This window comes from Serinus canaria, chromosome 4, assembly GCF_022539315.1.
Source record: "Serinus canaria isolate serCan28SL12 chromosome 4, serCan2020, whole genome shotgun sequence".
Taxonomy (NCBI): domain Eukaryota; kingdom Metazoa; phylum Chordata; class Aves; order Passeriformes; family Fringillidae; genus Serinus; species Serinus canaria.
In genome coordinates this window covers 63,213,829-63,233,361 of record NC_066317.1, presented here as the reverse complement: position 1 = coordinate 63,233,361, position 19,533 = coordinate 63,213,829, and the positions used below count along the sequence as shown (strand labels likewise).

Genomic DNA, 19,533 nt, shown 5'->3' with positions numbered 1-19,533 from the left:
CCCCTCTGCTGCTCTCCTGGCTGGGGGATGCAGTGCCCAGGACCAGGGACAGAACTTTGCCCAGGCATTTGGGCAGTGGGTGTCCTACAGCCCCTCTCCTCAGCCTGCAGAAAGGAGCAAGGCATCTTCTGTGCCTGCACCATGCTGCTCCTTTGTAGCTCCACTCTGAAGCACCACCTGACAGCAGGAAACAAAAGGGACATTTGCCCAGGAATCAACCATTTCTTCAGTTGCACTGAAAGGAAGGAGAGAGCTTTAGGATCCTTTCCCTTGACTTGTGCTAATGTTAAAACTTTGAGAATGGAGAACAGAATAAAAAATTGTGTATTACTAAAAGGAGGCATATTCATGTTAGTTTTTGCTTGGGTGAAAATGAGTGTTGTATCAAAGGGACCTCAATAACTGGAGCAGTCACTCCTCACTCTGTTGAGCTGACTATTAAAATGGAGAAACAGATAGGATTGATTGGTTTTTTTGGAGGGTTTTTTCCCCCTGAAGACAGGAGAAAAGTATTTACATGTGAAGGAAGCTGGGAATTGGAATGGGAAGACTTTTCCCATCAGGCCAGTGCAGCAGAGCAGGGCGCTGGCTTGGTTTGCACAAGTAGCCACAACTCAAAAACTGAGTTTTATTCCCCAGCACTGATTTTAGTTATACAGAAATAGGGTTGCTCACGGTTAAACACCTTGGCCAGAGCCACAATTGTGCTGCCCCAGGGGAAGGAGAGGCTGCTGGTCCTGGCCAGAGCTACCAGCCAGCATAGACTGGCTCTGTGTGCTCCATGCCCCCATAGGAGCCGCGTCCTGAGCCCCACGGCAGCAACGGCGACTTCAGGGAGCTCCTGCTGTGCTCTTGCCGCCTTCTCAGGATTATCAGAAACACAACAAGGATTGCACCTGGAAAGAAAGGAATGGTAGTTATTCACAGATGGGAAGGTAAAGTGTCAGGAGGTGTTTGCTCCAAGGGTTTGGGTATTTGAGTTGGGTACCCAACTCAACTTGGGTATTTTCTTCTGGTAAAATAAGGGAGTTTTCCTCCTACATATTCTGTCCCTCTCCAAAAAGAGGGGGAAAAAAAGGTTCCCCTAGCGCTGATAACACTCAGCTTCAGCAGCTTAGTTTAACTCTGCAAGGAATAACGACAAGTTTTAATTAAATGATTCAGTAACTTGCTTTCCTACTCCCATTTACTCTCTACTCTCTGGAACTGTTTTCCACTTGGCATCTTTTTCACTGCAGACCCCACCAAAAAGATCTTGTTGAGAAATCAGTTTGCTCTGTGCAGCACTCACACTGAAGCACAAGAAGTAACTAACCTAGATTAACTCTGAGTCTAGACTGAGATCAGGGCTGTCGGGAAAAATTACTTTTGGATTGGGCATAGACATGGAAGTAATTGGCAAATCTCAAGTGGTGCAACATTCTGTTCATTTGTTTCTGGCAGAAGCATCATCAGAGAAAACTGATCTGAACAGAAGAGCACAAATCTGTCTCTGTGATGCAATCTGGCCAGACAAATACACCCAAATTTCAGTTGTGTGAGTAGACAGCCTCATGGTAAACACTTGATCTGTGAGACCAGCCGTGAAAAACTCCCGCGTTCCTGCGTGGGCTGTTTCCTTCCCCCTCTCTGCTGCAAGCTCTGGGAGAGGCAGGAATGCTGTTCCCTGACCCTCAGACTTGTTTATCACAAATGCTGGTTAATGGGCCATTGTCCCTCTCTGGGCAGTCTTTTCATATACTTCAGTTTAATCTACTTTTTCAAATTAACACTCGCTTCAGATGGCATCTGCTTTGGCAGATTTTTGGACAACAGCCTGGCATGAGGGGACAGGGGTCAGTGGAGGACCTTTCTCAGGGCTCCAAGCCACAGCTTGTGAGAACAACCCTCATCTGCTCCCCCCAGCATTCCAGCCCCATGGAGACAGCCCTCAGAGGGTGCTGCTGGAGCTCCTGCAGACCCTGCTGTCCTTGTCCCCTCCTCGCTGCCAAGAGACAAGTGTGATGAGAACACTGCTTTCCTGTTGGAGAAGCAGCTTTGCCGTGTGTCTTGTAACACATGCATTTAATCTCTCCTCTCTCTCCTTTTAACAACAGGAGAATGGATCTTCAGGAAGGACATAAAATACACTTGAAACACAGAAACTGTGAATATAGGTTTGTTGGGTATTCTTTATCCTCTGATGGCTTACTCATCTCTATGACTTGGCTCTCTTGACACAAAATTCTCATCTCTGGTAGTGTAAGGGCACTTAGGGATTTCTCTTCATCTCTCTGGGCATCTGTCTGGAGACAGATTCCTCCTCCCAGCTTCCTTTTCTGCCCTTCTTGCAATCCACAGCACTAACAGTTGCTCATTTTCATCATAACTCTCTGATTAAACCTCCCCCCAGCTTTGATTAAAAATGAGAGAACCCTCCCTTTCCTAAGACTAAAAATGCATATTCATTCTTTTGGAATGATTATTCATGGTGCAGCTTCCCAGTTGGAAAGCTCATCCACTCATTCTCTTGCCCTAGTGAGCTAATTCACAGCAGGTGGCACCTGGAGGGATGCTCCCCACACTCAGCAGGTCCTGACTCTTGGATACAAGGAACATTTGGCATCAATGCAACCAGCACTGTATGAGCCAGCAGCTCCCCATTCTGCTGGATGCTGTGGCATGATTTAAGGCAGGAATGCTTTCAGGAAACAAAGTCTCATACCAAAAGGAAATTGTCCTTTTCCCTACTTTGGTGCAGCCAAGGAATCCCTGTTTGAGGGTCCACACACATCCCTGCTTCCCTGGGACAAGCAACAAGCATTCAGCACTGTGCCACCTTCCTTCAGAGCAAGGGACAGGACTGGCACTGGCACTGAGAGCAACCAGGAGGACTTTGATTAGAAATCCTGCTGTCCAGAATCACAGAACACACCACCCAGAGAGTGCTTGGTTTAACACAGCTGCAGAGGGATTTCACCAGGGGACAGAGAGGACGCAGACTGACCTGCTGAGAAGGTGGCCAGGACAATGACTGTGGCAGGGGTCAGCTGGCAGGAGTCCCCTGCCTTGTACAGGAACAGCTCCATGCAGTAGGTGGGCTCCGCGCTGCCCCGGGGGCAGAAGGCATCAGGAGGGCACTTCACAGGCTTCACATCTGGGCTCTGCCCAAGAGAAGAAGCAACTCAGCACCAGCAAACTGCAGGAGGTAACCAGGGCAAAGGGAGGTGACATTTTAGCATTGGGGAGGGGCAATAAATGAAGGAATGAGTGGGCCATCATTAAATTCAGCCCTGTCTGCCCCTGCAGTATTGGAGTGTGGGGAAGAGCAGAAGGTGCTGTTCCACAGCAAATCTACCTCAAACCCCCTCATTAATGCACACCCCATCCCCTCGTGCCCCAGGCAGAGCAGGCAGCTCCAGGCACACTCCTGCAGTCATCATTTTAATCATCTCCCTGCATCAGAGCCCTGTCTATGTTTAAGAGAAAGGAAGCTCAGATTACAAGAAAAAAGAAAGTGTTAATTGAAGGGCTGTCCTCAGTCCTGGGGACTCACAGGGCAGTAGTGGTTTTGTGGGCACAGCTCACAGCTCTCCTTGCCCCACTGTAGTTGGTACTCTCCTGTGCTGCAGGCCTTGCATCTGCTGTCACTGGCACCTTTGAATGTACCTAAATAGCAAATAAGCACAATATTAAGGTTTGAGACTAAACCCCCGGACCTTTGCAATTGCAAATGGATGAATCAGCTTTCAAAGCCGCGGGGAGAAAAGAGCATTAAGTGCTCGTGTGCATAACAAAAGCTGAAGCTGGACTTTGGTCCTGGTTCGGTGGCAAAGGGTCAGAACAGAACAAGCAGGGACAGAGGGACTAAAGAATATTTGGGGTCAGACCTTGGCAAACAGAGAAGTGTGAGTAGGAGTAGGTGGGAGAGGGGCTTAGCAGTGAGTTCTGTTTAATGTAGGGGAAGATGGGAGCTGGAGGTCAGTAGTGTTTCATCCTCTCCAATTCTGGATTCAAACACCTTTTCCAGCTGTTTGAAACTTGCTGAGCAGACTTCAAAGCACAGCTCAGTTTCCCAAGCTTTGTGGGAGAGACAGGTCACAGAAGTTCCAAGTCTCACGTAAAGGCCAGCCCACCAAATTTCCTGCAATGTTTAAAATGCAGCTGGGCTGTGAGACACCCCTGGGGCTGTGTCCAGACTGGAGGCTGGCCTCTGCCATGGGGGTGGCTGAGTGCCCTGCCCAGCCCTGCTGGCCCAGCTGAGGCAGCCTTAAGGTGTTTCAGCACAGGAGGGAGCTCGGCTCCCTCACATCCCCTTCCTTTGCCCCGGGCTGCCCCTGCAGAAAATCCATCTCTGACAGCAAGGCTGGGCTTTCCTCAGCAAACCCACCACCACGGGCAGAGATGGTCTTTCCTGGAGCTGGTAACCAGCTGTGGATTTGGGCTCCCTGGCATGCCAGGGACCAGCACAGCTCCAAGGCATTCATTAACCAGCCTGGCACAGCACAGCCTCCACCACCACCCAGACAAAGCCCCCGGCACTGTCCCTCATGCCAGGGCTCAGCTCTGCCAGCAGGGCACCCGCAGGGTCAGCTGAGATGGGTCTGGAATGAGTCTGGAGCTAGAGCTGTGCTCCCAGAGGGCACAGCCTCCTTTGGGCACAGCCTCCTTTGGGCACAGCCTCACTTTGGGCACAGCCTCACTTTGGGCACAGCCTCCCTCGGGCACAGCCTCCTCCCCCTGGGCACAGCCTCCCCCTTACCTGCCGGGCAGGAGTCGCACCCCTCCGCCGCCTCCCGAGGAGCCTCCTGTCCCCCGGGGCAGGACAGGCAGCCCGAGCAGCCGCTGGCGCTGGCAGGGAGAGGAGCAGGACACACTGCAGGATCAGCACTTCCCAGAGCAGCCCAGCCCACCAAAGCCAGCTCCTACAACCTGGAGGCTCCAGGATCCACCTTTGCTGTGCTGTGGGTATCTGTCCCCAGTGCAGTTTCTCACACAGAACCACAGAATGGTCTGGGTTGGAAGGGACCTCAGGGATGATCTCACTCCAACCCCTATGCCATGGTCAGGGACACTTGCCCAGGTTGCTCAAAGCCCCATCCTACAACTGAAATGGCAGGTGGCTTGTCTTTGGGCACTGCACTGGTGGTTCCAGCTCAGTGGCTAAAAGGAACCCCCCTCCCTGTCCATGTGAGCCCCTGCACACCAGGAGCTCCTTACTTGCAAAATGATCCTGGCTGGCAAGGCAGACAAAAAGCTGCATTTTGCTTGGAGCTAAAATAGCCTGAAAAAGAGAAGGGTAAGGCTTCAGGATGCTGCCTCCACCTGCCCCACATTGCTGTCAATGTGCTCATGTCCATTTTACAAACAACCAAACAACCCCCCACAAGAGGCTTCAGGTGGCATTTAAGGGCATTTGGGGTTACATTTGTCAAAAGCTCTGAAAGAGCAATGGAAGTTCCCTGCTGCCCTCTGCCATGCTGAGGGATGCATGGAGGGCTCTGGCAGATTCCACTGGTGAACCTCACATCTCACATCACTCAAAACCACCCCAAGGAGACAGAGAAACCTGTCACCCTCCCCAGCACCACAGGCTGAACTGGAATGAAGCTGGAATGGGTGATTCCTGTGCCAACTCCCAAATTATCCAGCTGGAGCAGGTCTCTGGCCAGGGGGAACCTCTCTGGTCACCCCAGCCCTTCCAGGCCTCCCCCCACCCAGGAAGTCTGGGGTGCATCTTCTTCCCTGCAAAAGGAAGGACACAAGACCCACCAGCCAGGATTTCTCTGCCGGTGCAGAGCCTCCCTCCCTGCACCACGAGGACCAGGATGGACAGGAGGACATGTACAGACCCTCCCCAAAGCACAGAAAAGAGTGAAGTGCCCCAAAGTGCCCAGGGGCCAGCAGGACCCAGTTTGTGAGTCCCACCACACCACCAGGAAAACTGAGAGAGCAGCACTTTGGATTTCAGGTGGGTTTGGAGGTGCCTGATGATGCACAGCATGGTCACTGCCCACATGGGACAGAGTTAAGGTTCAGAGGGGAGCTGGACGTGGTGTGGGTTAAGATCTGCCTCAAACCTGGATTTGCCCCAGGCAGCAGAAGCTGTGGCACAGCAGGATGAAACCAAACCCACCTCCCCTCTCCCTGCAAGGAAAAGGGAACTTTTTACATTTACACTTGCAGGATTTAGGGGCCAACCCCACAGACCCCCCTGCTGTCTAACACAGGGTTTAAATCTGCTGAGTAAAGGGAGGGACAGACCCATTGCTGTCACCAGTCAGGTTTTGTTCCTCCCAAACTCAGCAAGTGACAGCCAAGGTTCAGGCGCAACCCAGCAGCTCGGTGGGTGGATTTCCAAAGGAACAGTTGTGCATGTTCAAGCAGGACCCGTTCTGGGTGCAGAGGAGCTGCTGCACTGCATGTGTTAATTAGGGTTTTGCAGAAGCAGGTGCTTTCTGCTCTGCCCATGCTGTTACCCCCTCTACAAACACATTGCACCAGTCTGGAGTGGCATTAGCCAGGGGCAAAGCAGCTCCTCTTTAAAACCCCACTTTAGATGTGTGGAAAATAAGGAGAGTATTACACTTAATATTCAGACTGCAGAAGATTGCCTAAATGAAAAGAAAGATGGTTTAGACTCAGTTTTGCTGTCAGAAATAGAGAATATTTTGTTTCCTGACAATGCTCCCAACTTGTGCTAAAACTGAACTGAAACGTTTCATAAAACGTTTTTCCTGACTTTCATTGCAGAGTTAGCATTAACTTGTTGCAAAAATAAGCATGGCTGAGATCTGCTCTTCTCATTTTAATAACAACAGATTAGGGAAGAGATCTGCTGGGCTATTTTTAGCCTGTTTACCCTTCAGTGCTTTTAAGTTACCTGGTAATTGCATCTGCCCCTGGGAAAAAGCATCATGTGATGAAAATGCATTTGGGTTGGACACAGACCAAAGCCTACCTCGCTCACAGGCTCTGCAGGCTGCAGCCCCAGACTCATTAGCAAAATGTCCTGGTGGGCAGGGAAGACACACAGTGCTCCTTGGGAAGCTGGGAGGGAAGAGAGAAGAGAGGAACACAATTTTAGGTCACCCAAGCCTCCATCCACTTGCAGAAGACAGAGCAGAATATGACATTGACTACTCTAGAAATACAGCAATTATGAAAAAGGAGTTCAGGCAGGAAAACATTGATTTGAACTCACCTGAATGTTAAGGTTCACTAAAAAACTGAATTTTTCTGTATTATTAGAGATGCCATGTGCCTGTGAGCAACATGGAAAGGGACCATCTGAATTGAAGGTCTTGAAAAATATGCTGTGGTCAGACTTAAAACCCTTGGCTTTAGTCAGACTCTTAAATCCACTCTTGAAAATGGAATAGGGAAGGTGTTTGCTGTTCAGCATCCATCAGGGATTTCAAACGGAGCTGCTCCATTGCTGGGAATCAGGAGCTGAGAAAAGGACCTACACCACAGGCAGTGACCTGAGAGAGCCCTGACCTTAAACAGCAGGGACTGTGGGAAAAGGGAGGCAATGTGTCAGGAGGAGGGATGTAAAAGAGGAAGCTTTTACATCCATCACTAACAGAGCCCAATCCCCCTCAACTCCTTATCAAAGGAATTTGATAACATACTCAGAGATGCTTTGGAGGAAAATAAGGACATGCTCTTTAATTCCTTCAGAAACTGCAGGGCTGCATGAGATTTGCAGAAACGAACAAACAAAAACTAAAAAACCAAACCCAAACAAACAAAAAACCCCCAAAAAGCAAAACCCCCAACCCCTCCAAACCAGCTGGAAACACAGCAAATGCTTTGCTGCAAACAAACCAATGCAGGGCCAGGGCCAGCCAGAGCCTCTCCAAGCTGCAGGGAGGCCAAATTCTCCAAACACCACAGAAATGTGAAATGACCCCATGGAAGCCCTGAGGCCCAGGCAGCCTCCAGGAGATGGCCAGGCACACCTTGCACCCCCAGGTCCCCTCCAGATCCTCCCATTTGGGCCCTGCTCTGGCACACACCGGCCCAGCAGTGCTGCCTACCCCTCTCTGGCCCCTGGCCCACATCCCAAGAGCAGCAGCTGTGTGCCCTGGACACTGCTGCTGGCTGGTTTTTAAAGCAGTTTGGGGGTACATTTTTAAGGCAGGTCCTCACAGCACAAACTGCAAGGGCAGAGCACAGAGGGGGGCACAGAGGAAGATCCTGCTGGCACCTCAAACTCAGGGGCTGCTGCAAACAAGCTGCACAGTCAGGTCACCCTTCCTACAGCCCAGGACGGATCTAAGTGGAGCTGCTCTGCAATGGACACAGTCCTGGGAGGCTCTTGTCACCCCTCCTGTCCTTGCCACACAGCTGACTGTTTGCAGATGTGGATACAGCAAGAGAAAATCCGATAGGAGTGGAGAGAGCAGCACATGCCCACGTCCCCACAGCCAGTGGACACTGGTACAGCATCCCTGGATCAGGCAGCTTGGTGGAATTGCAAGACTGGGCTCCTGTCCTGTCAGCTTTTCCACACTCTGTCAGCTGAGGGTATTGCTTTAAATGCCAGCAACTCAAATGTAATGAGATGCCTTGGGGGCAAGAAAACAGGGATTGAGAAAGTAATTGGGCAAAGCAGGGAGATGGAGCCTGCTTGTCAGACATATCCTAGAGAAAAGCTGAGGAGATGAACCGACTCCTCACTGCCAAGTGTCTCCCCACCACAAAACAACACATTCCCTCAGTACAGACAAAAGGCATGAGGGTAAAAAAGGGAAGCCCACAGCGGGGCATCCTCAGCACAAGCAGATCCACACCAAGCTTTCCTGATGAGCAGAATTCAGCCTCTGAGAAACAGCTCTGGCAGGACTTTTCCTACAGCCCAAAGGAAGAGATTTTCCTGGCTGGGAAGAGTTTTGTGGTTTACCACCCAGTGCCCAGGCCCAGGGGCTCAGTCACTCACCTGGTGTAGGAGCCCTGGGGGCAGGGCAGGCAGGAGGGTTGCCCACTCTGGGGCTGGTGGTGCCCTGGGGGGCAGGGGCTGCAGGCACTGGGGTCGGTGCACGCGCCCCCCGCGCAGCACGAGCAGCTCAGGGTGCCTAAATTGGGACAGAAAGTCAGGGTCAGGATTGCAAGGCTTGACTGAAACCCCTGTGTCTGCCAGGACAGGGCACTGCCTCAAAGGCAGAAGCTTTGGGATGCAGTTCCCCTGGCAAGCCACTCATAGAGGGTAGAAACTGCAATGTTCATGCTAATTATGCTGCTGTCCACTGTTAGCAAGCTGCAGAACTACCACAAGATGATTCAAGGAGTCAAGGCTGTCAGTGTGGATCTCCAGTAATTAAGCTGACTGCTTTTTCCTTCTTTAATTTGAGGGGCCAGGAAAAATTTCCTTGTTTCCCCTCCAACACACACAAAAAAAGAGACATAAAAAAGAAAACAAACAAACAAACAAAACCAAAACAAGAAAAACCCAATATACTTACTCAGATTACTGATCATTTAAGCTGATAGGAAGCAGAACTGATAAGTAAAGCCCCAGAGTCAAGGATCTGCCTTAAGCAGCAAGAGTTTTTCTTTGAGCACAGGTACCATGGCATTCCCAGCAGGCAAGTTCTACCCCTCTCTGCTCCACAAAACCAATCCCAGCCACACAGAGGAATTGGGTGGATTTACTGCAGCTGCACCACCAACACAGGCAAGAGGAGAAGGCCCTGACTAAGAAGATCGTGCATAAAAGGGAGGTATCCTCTGCAGATTCAGCCTAAAGCATCAGAGCTGCTTTTAAAAAGTGCCCTGCAAAGCAGGGAATAAGCAAAAATAAAAAAAAAAAAATCATGGTTTGTCTTTTGGAGAATTATTTTCTTTTTTTTTTTTTTGAGTTTTTTTTTTTTTTTTTTTGTGGGATGGGGTGGTGGTGTTTGAAATCAGAACCCAACTCTGTTACAACAAATAACTTCTGGGAAAGGTTATACTATGCACTGCTGACCACAACAGAGGTTGAGCAAGTATTTTCTCAAGGCTATGGAAAAAGGCTGTCTCTAGAGCAGAGATTCCCTTTCAAACATTCGAGACAGTTGGAAAGTGACCTTGTATTTGGCCCTGGAGCTCAGAATGATGTTGTGCCAATAAATCAAACTGGACTGGTGTTACACTTTGTGCCACGGTCCAACCACCTTGTCACCCCATGGGGAAGCCTCAGAAAGGCCAAAACACAGCACAAGGCCAGGAAAGACCAAGCCTTTGATTTCAGGAGGGTGAAATGAATTTAGTCCCTCTCCTGCTGCCTGTTCAGGCTTCCAACACAAGAACAAGTGCCCTGACAAATCCCTTCTCCTCCAACCCAGTAGTGGGGAGCAGGGACCCTTACCTTGGCTGGGGACTGTCCCTGGGGGGCAGGGGACACAGGCTGTCACATTCTCTCTGCTGCAGTTGGAGGGCTGGGGGGTGCTGGGGGGCAGAGCTGATGATGGGAGCCCAGGGGATGGGGTCACTCCTGGAGGGGACACTGGGGCACTGATGGATGTGGCTGTCAGTGCTGAAGTCTGAGAGGTGGCCCTGCTGCCAGAGGTGGGGACAGTCCCCGTGGTGGAGGGCAGAGTCTGGGCAGGGGGTTCTGTGCTTGGATCAGCAGATGGAGCTGCTGTGGATGCAGCAGGGCCTGCAGTGGTTGCTGTCAGTCCAGCTGAGAGTGTTGCAGGAGCAGCTGGGGGAGCAGAGGCTGTAGCAGGGGCTGCACTGGGAAATGCTGGGGTAGATGCAATGGGAACCCCAGTACTGGCTGCACTGGGAGGTGCAGGGGTGGATGCAACTGGGACCTCAGTGCTGGTTGTCTGGCCTAAAGCAATACCTAAGAGAAGAAAAAACATAATTAGTGGTTGAATTATAGTTCTCCCTTTAATATTGGCTTCTCGTTTAGGTCTTTTTCAACTGCTTAAACCATGTGTCCTTTTTTGATGTCCAGAAACTCCCCTCTGCTGTGTTCCACTACGGAGCAATGACCTGAGGCAGCATCTGTGCACATCTGGCACATGAGGGACTTACTAAGGAAATAAATTAGTGGGTCCATGAGGCCACAAATAAGTGCCAGTGTCTGGGAGGTCTGACTCACGGGTGTGAGAATTGCCTGAAACAGCCAGTTTTGTTAGTTCCTTGAGACTGTTTACCCTGAGATCTCATGACAAGCTGATTTAAGATGCTTGTCAAGTAGCAGAGTGCTTTATCCCATCTCCCTTAAACAGGTCAGCCAAGAAAAGACAAGGGCTCAGGGCTCTTTTAAGCTGTTCTTGTGGTACTTCCAATAACCAGAAGGCAGCCTGAGGGCCAAGACTTGCTTTAATTCTGAAATCCCTCATCAGAGTGAGGACTGCTGAAATCTGTAGAGGAAGGAGGTATTGCTGCAGCTCAGGTTGTTTTGCTGTGATACAGGGTGGACTGGAACATCATCTGCTGATGGAAGACATCCCTTGGCACAGCATGGGTAAAGTCCTCCAGTTCCCAACAGAGGAGAGACTCATGGAACTGAGCATGGAAAGCAGCAGGTTATTGTTAATTTAGCAGTGTGGTACTAAGCAAAGGAGGAAAAGCAAAACTAAAAGACGTAGCTCCTCCTCTGTGCCACCAGCTGGGTTCAGGAACGCAGGGCAGGGATTTCCTCAATATTTACTGCAACTTCTGAAAACACCCAACCTTATACAGCACCAGTCAGTAACTGGATCTGCTCCTGTGGGGTGTAAATGCTCTCTCCAGCAGCACACACCTGCTAAACCCCTCACCAATCCATGCCCAGTGGCACAGAAAGCACAAGGACTCCTAAGAAATTGGTTTGTGGTTTTGCAGGAGGTCAAAGAGTGCAGCTGACACCCGAGAGTGGGATGTAGGTGAGGAAGGACATGGGCAGGGTGACAACAGGGGTGACAGCACAAGCTGTCAGGTGTGAGACCCACATCCCTGCAGGCTTTCCACCAACCCTGATTCACCCTCAGCATATAATTTCTCTCTTAATTTTGTACCCACCATGCAAGGCCAGGCACTGTGGGCACCAGTGCTGAGCACTACCATGGTACAAACACCAACATGCAGACCAAGCTGATGGCAGCTCCAGTTAAAGTTCTGCACCAGGATCAGGACAGTGGATAAAAGAGTCTTTATAAGGTTGTGATCACATGGAGACAGTTTGCTGGGAGTGCTCCCTCCTGTTGTTGACTGCCTGCTTTGTGCCAAAATCCATCTTGGTGTAACTACTAAGTAAAGCAGATGAGCACCCAACCATCTGGGCCTCTGCTCAGGTTTTGAAGAATTTACAGAACAGCCTGAGCTGGAAGGCACCCAGAAGATTGTGGACTCCAGCTCTTAAGTGAATGGCCCATATGTGGATCAAACCCAGAACCTTGGCATTATTAGCACTGTGCCAATAATGTTCATCAGTAACTGAACTATATCTCATTTTCTTGCTGTGGCCCTAAAACAGAGAGACCACATCTAACAGTGATCATTTTGTAACACACTGGTTTGCTCTGGCTCAAACCCAAGGGACAGGGGAGCCAGCATTGGTCCAAGGCAGGGAGAGCAGCTCCACGATGCCCACACAGGACACTGCTGCTGTGGCCAAGCCTCCACCCAGGACCAAGATGCACAATTGCCCCCATTTGACTCCCCTGCCTGAGGGGTTGAAGCCAGTCTGCTTGCTTTATCCTCACCTCTGGCAACAAACTGACTGAGTCAGTCCTGAGATCCATTAAACTAATCCTAACGTAAACACTAGCAGCAAGGTAAGGGCAATGCCAAATTCCCAGGGAAAACCTTTCAGAAGGACCTCTGAGATCAAAGTCTGATCTCCCACAGCTCCCTCCTGACCCCAACAGCTCAACTCTGTCAGCCAGACACACTGTACAGGTTTCAACATCTTGGACTGCCCATAGCTGGATGAATTTTGTTGTTGTTGGGATTTTTTAGTTGAATGTTTCACTGGTTGGTTGGATTTAATGTCAAATGGTGGTGCTCTTAAGAGGAATTTTTTAAAATGGAAAGTAGTTTTCCACAACAGGTTACCAAAAGTAGTAAAGTTGTTCACAAAACTTTAGTAGCCATCAATAACCTTTGGTAGCCAGTACTTATTAATAATTTAAATAACTTCTGGAGAAAAAAAAGAAGTCAGAAGGCTGAAAAAAATAGTTTTGAGCAGTAGTAAAATGTTTGTGTATTTTACCAGTTATAGTCAGTCACAGGTGTGAAAAACCAGTACTCAAACAACCTCAGCTTCATCAGACAAAGCATTTCCTCTCCTGCACTTACACTGTCATAGAACAGCAATTTTGCTTTCTAGAGCCTTTTTTGGAGGTTTTTTTGTTGGTGGTGTTTTTTTTTTTTTTAAGGAGCAGTGTGAATCACCTGAAGTATCTCCAGGGAACCTGAAGGATGTGTTACTTTGTATGTGATACCTTGATACGAACAGGAGCCTTGAGAAAGTCAGGAAAGGATAGAGAGCTGATCTTCCCCAACCTACCAACAGGCATCCTGCTCCTTGGGGTTTAAGATAAAGCCTCTGCAAATCCTCACTATGCAGAGCAATACAGCTCTATTTCTCATTTTTTCCTTTTCTTCAAGTAAAAGCAAATTTTTGCATTTACCGCAAGCATCCCGCTTCCACCACTGCCGGTGTTTCAACACTTCCCTCCTTCCCTGCCTTCCCCCAGCCCTGCCCCCAGCCTCACCCCAGGGTGAAGCCCAGGGCTCCCACAGTCCCACTATGGCTTCACCCCCTCTGTGCTCAGCCAGAAGATAATCCCTGTGTTGGGAGGCCTTACCTGTTAAGCACACCATGGTTAAGCTCCACAGCAGAGGACAGAGCCAGGCACTCATTTTTCCCTGAGGAGTAACACAGCCTGTCAAGAGGCAAGATCAGCAGCTCCTGCCCTCACCCAGCTGCTCATTCTCCTCCGCTTTGGTGCCCAATTTTGTCACCTGACTGATCATGTGGCTCAGTCAAGTCAACCTCTCCCCAACAAAGGGGGGTTTATATTCTGAGGCTGCAGCAGGTCTGAGATGATACGGCTTCCTCAGAGCAGAGCACCCGGCAGGAACTCAGAGGAGCAGATCTGCCCTCCCAGAGCTGCAGAAATCCCTGTGAGGAGTGTTCTGGAGGAACTGGTGGGAAGGAACAGGCAGAGCAGCATGGGAACCCAGCCTGGCTGTGGGCCAGCCCCCCGTGACCTCGTCAAGTGAGAGGATTTCATTTTTTAGACTCACGAGATTTCCTGAGAGAAGAGAAACAAGAAAAACAACCCCAGAAGAGTTCCCATTTTAGGTGAGGCCAACCATGCTGTAACCAGAACTCAGCCTTGGGTGAGCACAGAGCTGTCCCAACCAGCATTTCCCTCCCCCTCCCTCCCCCATTGCCCCCTCGGTGTCCAGCTTGATGCATCAAGTTGTTATCAGGATCAAGCACATAGATCCTGATGATGATGATTTTGAGGTGGGAGCATTAAGTTTAATGGGGCCCCATTTTCCATATGTTCCCATGTCTGGAACACCAGTAGCCTGCTGGGCCAGCTGAGGACACCGATGTCCCCATGATTTCCTTACCTTGCAGCCCTGCTTTGAAAGCCACCCTTTCCCTCTGCCCCCACTGTTCAGCATTTCAGCATTGCCAAGCCTCCACTGTGAGAGGATTTCCTTTAGCATTCAGCTGAATGGCACACCTCCCTGTCACCTCTTTGCCCAAACTGAGGGAACAGAGGGCTACTCGTGCAGGATTGTGGGTGCTCCATGTGCAGCCCCACAGCTGCACATTCAGTGAGACCAGGCACTGTCATGCACTGCTCATGTCCCTTGGGCTCAAGGGTCCTCAATAGGGCCCAACATGATGAGGCAACACTAGCCTGCTCTAACACAAACCCTCAGGCTTTCCTCACAGTGGCCCAGGTGGGGTCAGCCTGGGGCCAGGGACACTTTCTTGTCCTCCTGTCTCTGGCAGTGACATCTGCCCACCAACCTGCTTAATGGTAAATGGACAGAGACAGAGCAGCCTCCTCCACTCTGGTATCACCACTTTGGGTGGGTGCAGGTCAGACTGTGACCAGCTGGCTCAGGTCAGATAGAACCTTAACCTGATCTGATGACTGCCCAAGTGATCACAAGCAAGAGATCAGGCTCAAGGACTGAGCCCTGGCAGCCCCTCAGAGCCACTGCCCAGTGGCTCAGGACAAGGCATGGCTGGGCTGAGTGCTGCCCTTTCCCTGCAGACAGGAGAGCTCTCAGTGTGACCTTGCTCTGCTTGGCTTTGCAGAGGATGTTTGATCCCAGTCTGTGTAAAGAACCTGCTCCACCCAGAGCTGTGCAGGGCCATCCACTCTCAGTGGGCTGAGGCTCTGCACTGAGAGACCATTTCTGCAGGAGCAGCATTTGGGGATGGAGCAGCTCTGGGCACTGGTCAAACACTGCCAGCAATTACCCAGGGCTATCTATCCTGCTAGGGAAGCTGGAAGGAGATCAGTCCCCCCATCCCACAAGCTGCACCCCCTGGTTAGAGGGGAGCTCTCCCACACTCCCCAGTCCCAGAGCCAAGTCTCACATTTGCTGAGCAGCTACAGCACTCATGTACACACTGGAAAAACAGTCCAGAACTGGATGTGGCAGCACTTTCACTGTCAGTTCTAGGCTAACACATGGAAGAGAAAGGGAAATTGTGCATTAAAGCCATTCCTGTGCCCTCAGAGCCCTCTTTCTGGGAGCTACCAGAGCCCAGGTGAGAGATGAGACAGGCTGCTTTCCTCTCAACTGTTTTAGCAACTGGGCAAGCTGGAAATACATTTCTGATGGGGAAAATCTAATGTCACTTCAGGGGAGAAAAGTACAAACAGTCAAATTCATAAACTCCTGACTTGCCTGGGCCTGTCTCCATTGAGATTAAATGCTTTTGCTAGTTGGTTCACAGAAAATAAAAAGCAGTGTCATGGTTTATCAAAAACAATGTCCTAGGTTGGCAAAGGGCCCTGATCTTGTCAGTTCTGTTGCTCTTCTATAATTGGCAGACCTTGTGTCCCCAAACAAACCAGACAGTGCCCTCCACCCTCAGAGCTTACAGGGCAGAGACAGGAGCAATGATGCTTCTCCCAAGAACACAGCATCCTGTGCAAACACTCCAGCCCTTTGTGCCGGCTCCCTGGCCTTGCCCAGCCTGGAAAGGACAGCTCTTCTCCAGGGCTGTCCTGATCCATCCCAGCTGAGCAAGCAGAGGATCTGCCATGAGAGGTTTCATCTACTGAGGGCAGATTGGATTTCTGAGCTTCCCAGGCTTTACAAAGCCAAGGAGCACCACAGGGCTCTGCATTAACTGCGTGCCAGTCACCTGGGTGTTAGATCTCCAAGGGATTGTTTACAAACAGAGCTGCCTGCTGAATGAGAAACACCCAGCAGGAAGACTCTCAAATACCAGCCTTCTTCAGTGTCACCTGTGACCTGCCACTGCCTCAGATTTTGTCAGTGGGACGTGACTAAGTGCTGTGGGGGTGAAAATACCCAGGTGAGGTCCCACTGCAGTGGGGACAGTGCAGAGGAGAGGAAAGTGTGAGCTGACAGCAAACTGTCACATCCATCAGCCTGAAAATGCCAGGGCACCAGGTGACTCCTTAAGGTCAGGAAGGCATTAACTACAAGCAGAGGAGCAGAGTAGTTTGGCTTGAAAGATACTGCTAAATATCATCTCCTTTCAACCCCCCTGCCATCGATAGGGACACCTTCTACTAGACCAGGCTGCTTCAAGACTGATCCAACCTGACCCTGAGCACTTCCAGGGATGGTGCAGCCACAGCTTCTCTGGGCAACCCTTTCCAGTGCCTCACCATCCTCACAGTTGAGATTTTTTCCCCCTAATAACTAATCTAATCCTCTACACTTTCAGTTCAAAGCCATTCCCCTTTGTCCTATCACCACATGTCCTTGTGTCCCTCTCCAGTTCTTTTATAGCCCCTTGAGGTAGCAGAAGGAGCTGTAAAGTCTCCCTGGACCCTTCCCTTCACCAGGCTAAACAACCCCAATTCTCCCAGCCTGTCCTTATAACAGAAGTGCTCCAGACCTCTGAGGACTTTACTGGCCCTCCTCTGGACTCAGATCATTTTATCCTTGTATTTTTAGACTCTTTCCATGGTTATCCACCACTCCACTGCACTGTTGGTGTCCTAGGCTTAGCAGACACCTGTTAGAGTGACAAATGACTGTTGTGCTCCAAGGTAGGCAAGGTGTTGCAAAGCTGTCCTGTTCCCATGACTCTAGGGGAAATGGGGATGCTTGGGTGCTGTATGCAGCTATTTCACAGGACTGGGGTCCTTTGGCACTGCTGCTGAGCTAGAAACTGGGGGTGGCCTGAGCTGCTGCTGGTTTTGGGAAAGAGCAACACATTAGGCAAAACTGCAAGCTGGACTCTGACAGGGGCTTTTTCCTGGAAAAGACTTTTCTTCAAGCAATATAGGTTGTGATTCCACCCAAACCTGGCTGTGTGTGGATGAGGTACCAGGTAGCACTTGCTCCTCCACAGACAAAAAAAGCAGAAGCACTCCCGAGCCCCCTGGGATGCACCACCCCACAAGATGTGCTGGGAAGCAACAATGAATCCAGACCCCTCTTTTAGGTGCAAGGTTATTCCAAGGTATAGCCACTGACTCCCATAAAACGGGTGTCCAGGCTTTAGGGATGCAGGTCTAACAAGGAGTCAACAGCTTTTTCCCCAAGAGGGGCCCAAGACACTCCTATAGAGGTTAAAAAAAAAAAAACCAACAAAAAAACAAAAAAAAAAAAAAAAAAAAAAAAAAAAAAAAAACAAAAACAAAAAAAAAAACACAAAAAAAAAAAAAAAAAAAAAAAAAAAAAAAAAAAAACCAAAGCACAACTGTTTCCATGTTCCCAGAGGAACACACAGGGTTTTGGTGCTCTGGACGGCGAAACCTCTCCGTGAGCGAACGGCCACGCGATGGCACCACAGCGCTGGGCAGGGGACACCGCCACGCCCGGGAGGCACCAAAACCGCTTCTCCCAAAATCAGCCTTTGGGAGCGGCTCTTCCCAAACCGCGCCCGCAGAAACCTCCGGCAGCGGTGGCTGTTGGGGAGGTGGGATAACGAAACCAACAAAAGGGAGCTGGAGGAGTTAAAGTAAAAAATAAAAGTTATTACAGTCACTCTGAAACAAAAACGTTAGACCTCTTCTGTTTAAAAAATGTGTTTCTTCTGTGCCTGGGTTTAGAAGGACTATGAAAAAAAGAGTAGAGCTAGCCAAAGGAAAGGTGGTGTACTGCAGCAGGGATCTGATGGTTTAGCCAGCCATGATTATATATAGAGGCTAGAAGTTTATTTTCTCACAAGCAGCACAGAACATTTAATTCTTACGTAGCCCCCCATCAGTTAAAAAGGTGGACATAAATGGACCAGTGTGTCTGGGCTGTCAGTCACTTTTAGGATGCAGGTCAAACCCAGCCAGTGGGTTTGACCTGGGTTTTAGACAGAACAAGTGCAGGGGGTGTTGCCTGGGCTGTTCATGCCTGCAGCATCTGGGGTAGGGAAGGAGGAAACACCTTCCATCCAGGCACAGATTGTCCCCCCAGCCAACAGCTCTGGATCAATGCAGATGATCACAAAATTTTACCACAAGACCAGCTTGTCTTGCCAACTCTCCTATGCCAGGAAACAGCCAATTAAAAAAAAAAAATTGTAAGTGAAAGATGAAAATTAAAAAGGAGAGAGACTATGGACTTCAGTGACACCAAATGATGGGGCTGGCACTAGAGTCAAGCTTACACGCTAGTGAGGGGTTCAGTCAACCATTCAGAGAAACCAATTGCTTTCTGTTTTCATTAAGTTTTTACCAGGGAGGAAAAAGAATGTTACAAAACCAAATACACAGGAACCACATTCTGAAAGCCAAATAAAGGAATCTCCCTAAGTTCCTCAGGAAAAGGTCACAGAATCCCAGAATGTTTTCAGTTGGAAGGGACCTTAAAGATCATTCAGTTTCAACCCCCCTGCCATGGGCAGGGACACCTTCCAGTAGACCAGGTTGCTCCAAGCCGCATCCAACCTGGCCTTGAGCAATTCCAGGGATGGGACAAGTGTCTTGAAACACAGCAGGTTCTGGAAACAGTCACCTCATTTACTTAAGAACAGTCAGGTTTTGCTTCTTGCCTCATTTTCCCTTTCCTGCACTCAGGAGAGCCTGTACACACACCTGTGTGTCAGGGAGAGGAGTGGGGTCCCAGATGCCCAAGCTCTGTCTAAAGGCACTCAGAACAGCATCTGGCACAGCTTTGTCCAGGTCTGGAAGAGGTCAGTGTTTGGTCCATCATCAGTCTTAAGGGTTAGCACTAGAGCAACATCCTAAGCATTAAATCCCCTAAAGCCTTGTACCAGCTAAGCCTTTCCAAAGTGTCCAGTGGCACAGAGATTGCTAAAAACAGCTGGGTCTGGTTCTGCCCAGGCCAGGCTCAGCAGGCAGGTGAAGTGGCACATCCCTGTTCATGTGGAGTGTATCAGGGCCAGGGCACCAGGAAATCTCAGAGAGCAAGTCGCCTATGAAATAACAAATG

General features: G+C 49.9%; 1 protein-coding gene across 2 annotated transcripts; it reads right to left on the bottom strand.

Annotated features, from left to right (window-relative positions):
- Positions 1-614: 614 nt before the first annotated feature.
- LOC108963450 (signal peptide, CUB and EGF-like domain-containing protein 3) lies at positions 615-14,107 on the bottom strand. 2 transcript variants are annotated; one of them, XM_018924114.3, is made up of 9 exons: positions 13,767-14,107; positions 10,331-10,810; positions 8,924-9,059; positions 6,941-7,029; positions 5,200-5,263; positions 4,742-4,830; positions 3,536-3,648; positions 2,987-3,143; positions 615-896 (listed from the first exon to the last, which is right to left on the bottom strand). In XM_018924114.3, exons 1-9 carry the CDS (start codon positions 13,819-13,821, stop codon positions 748-750), a joined length of 1,332 nt encoding a protein of 443 aa, XP_018779659.3. In that variant the 5' UTR covers positions 13,822-14,107; the 3' UTR covers positions 615-747. The 2 variants fall into 2 exon arrangements, with proteins under 2 accessions (XP_018779659.3, XP_050829868.1); XM_050973911.1 differs by lacking the exon at positions 10,331-10,810.
- Between the last annotated feature and the right edge of the window lie 5,426 nt (positions 14,108-19,533).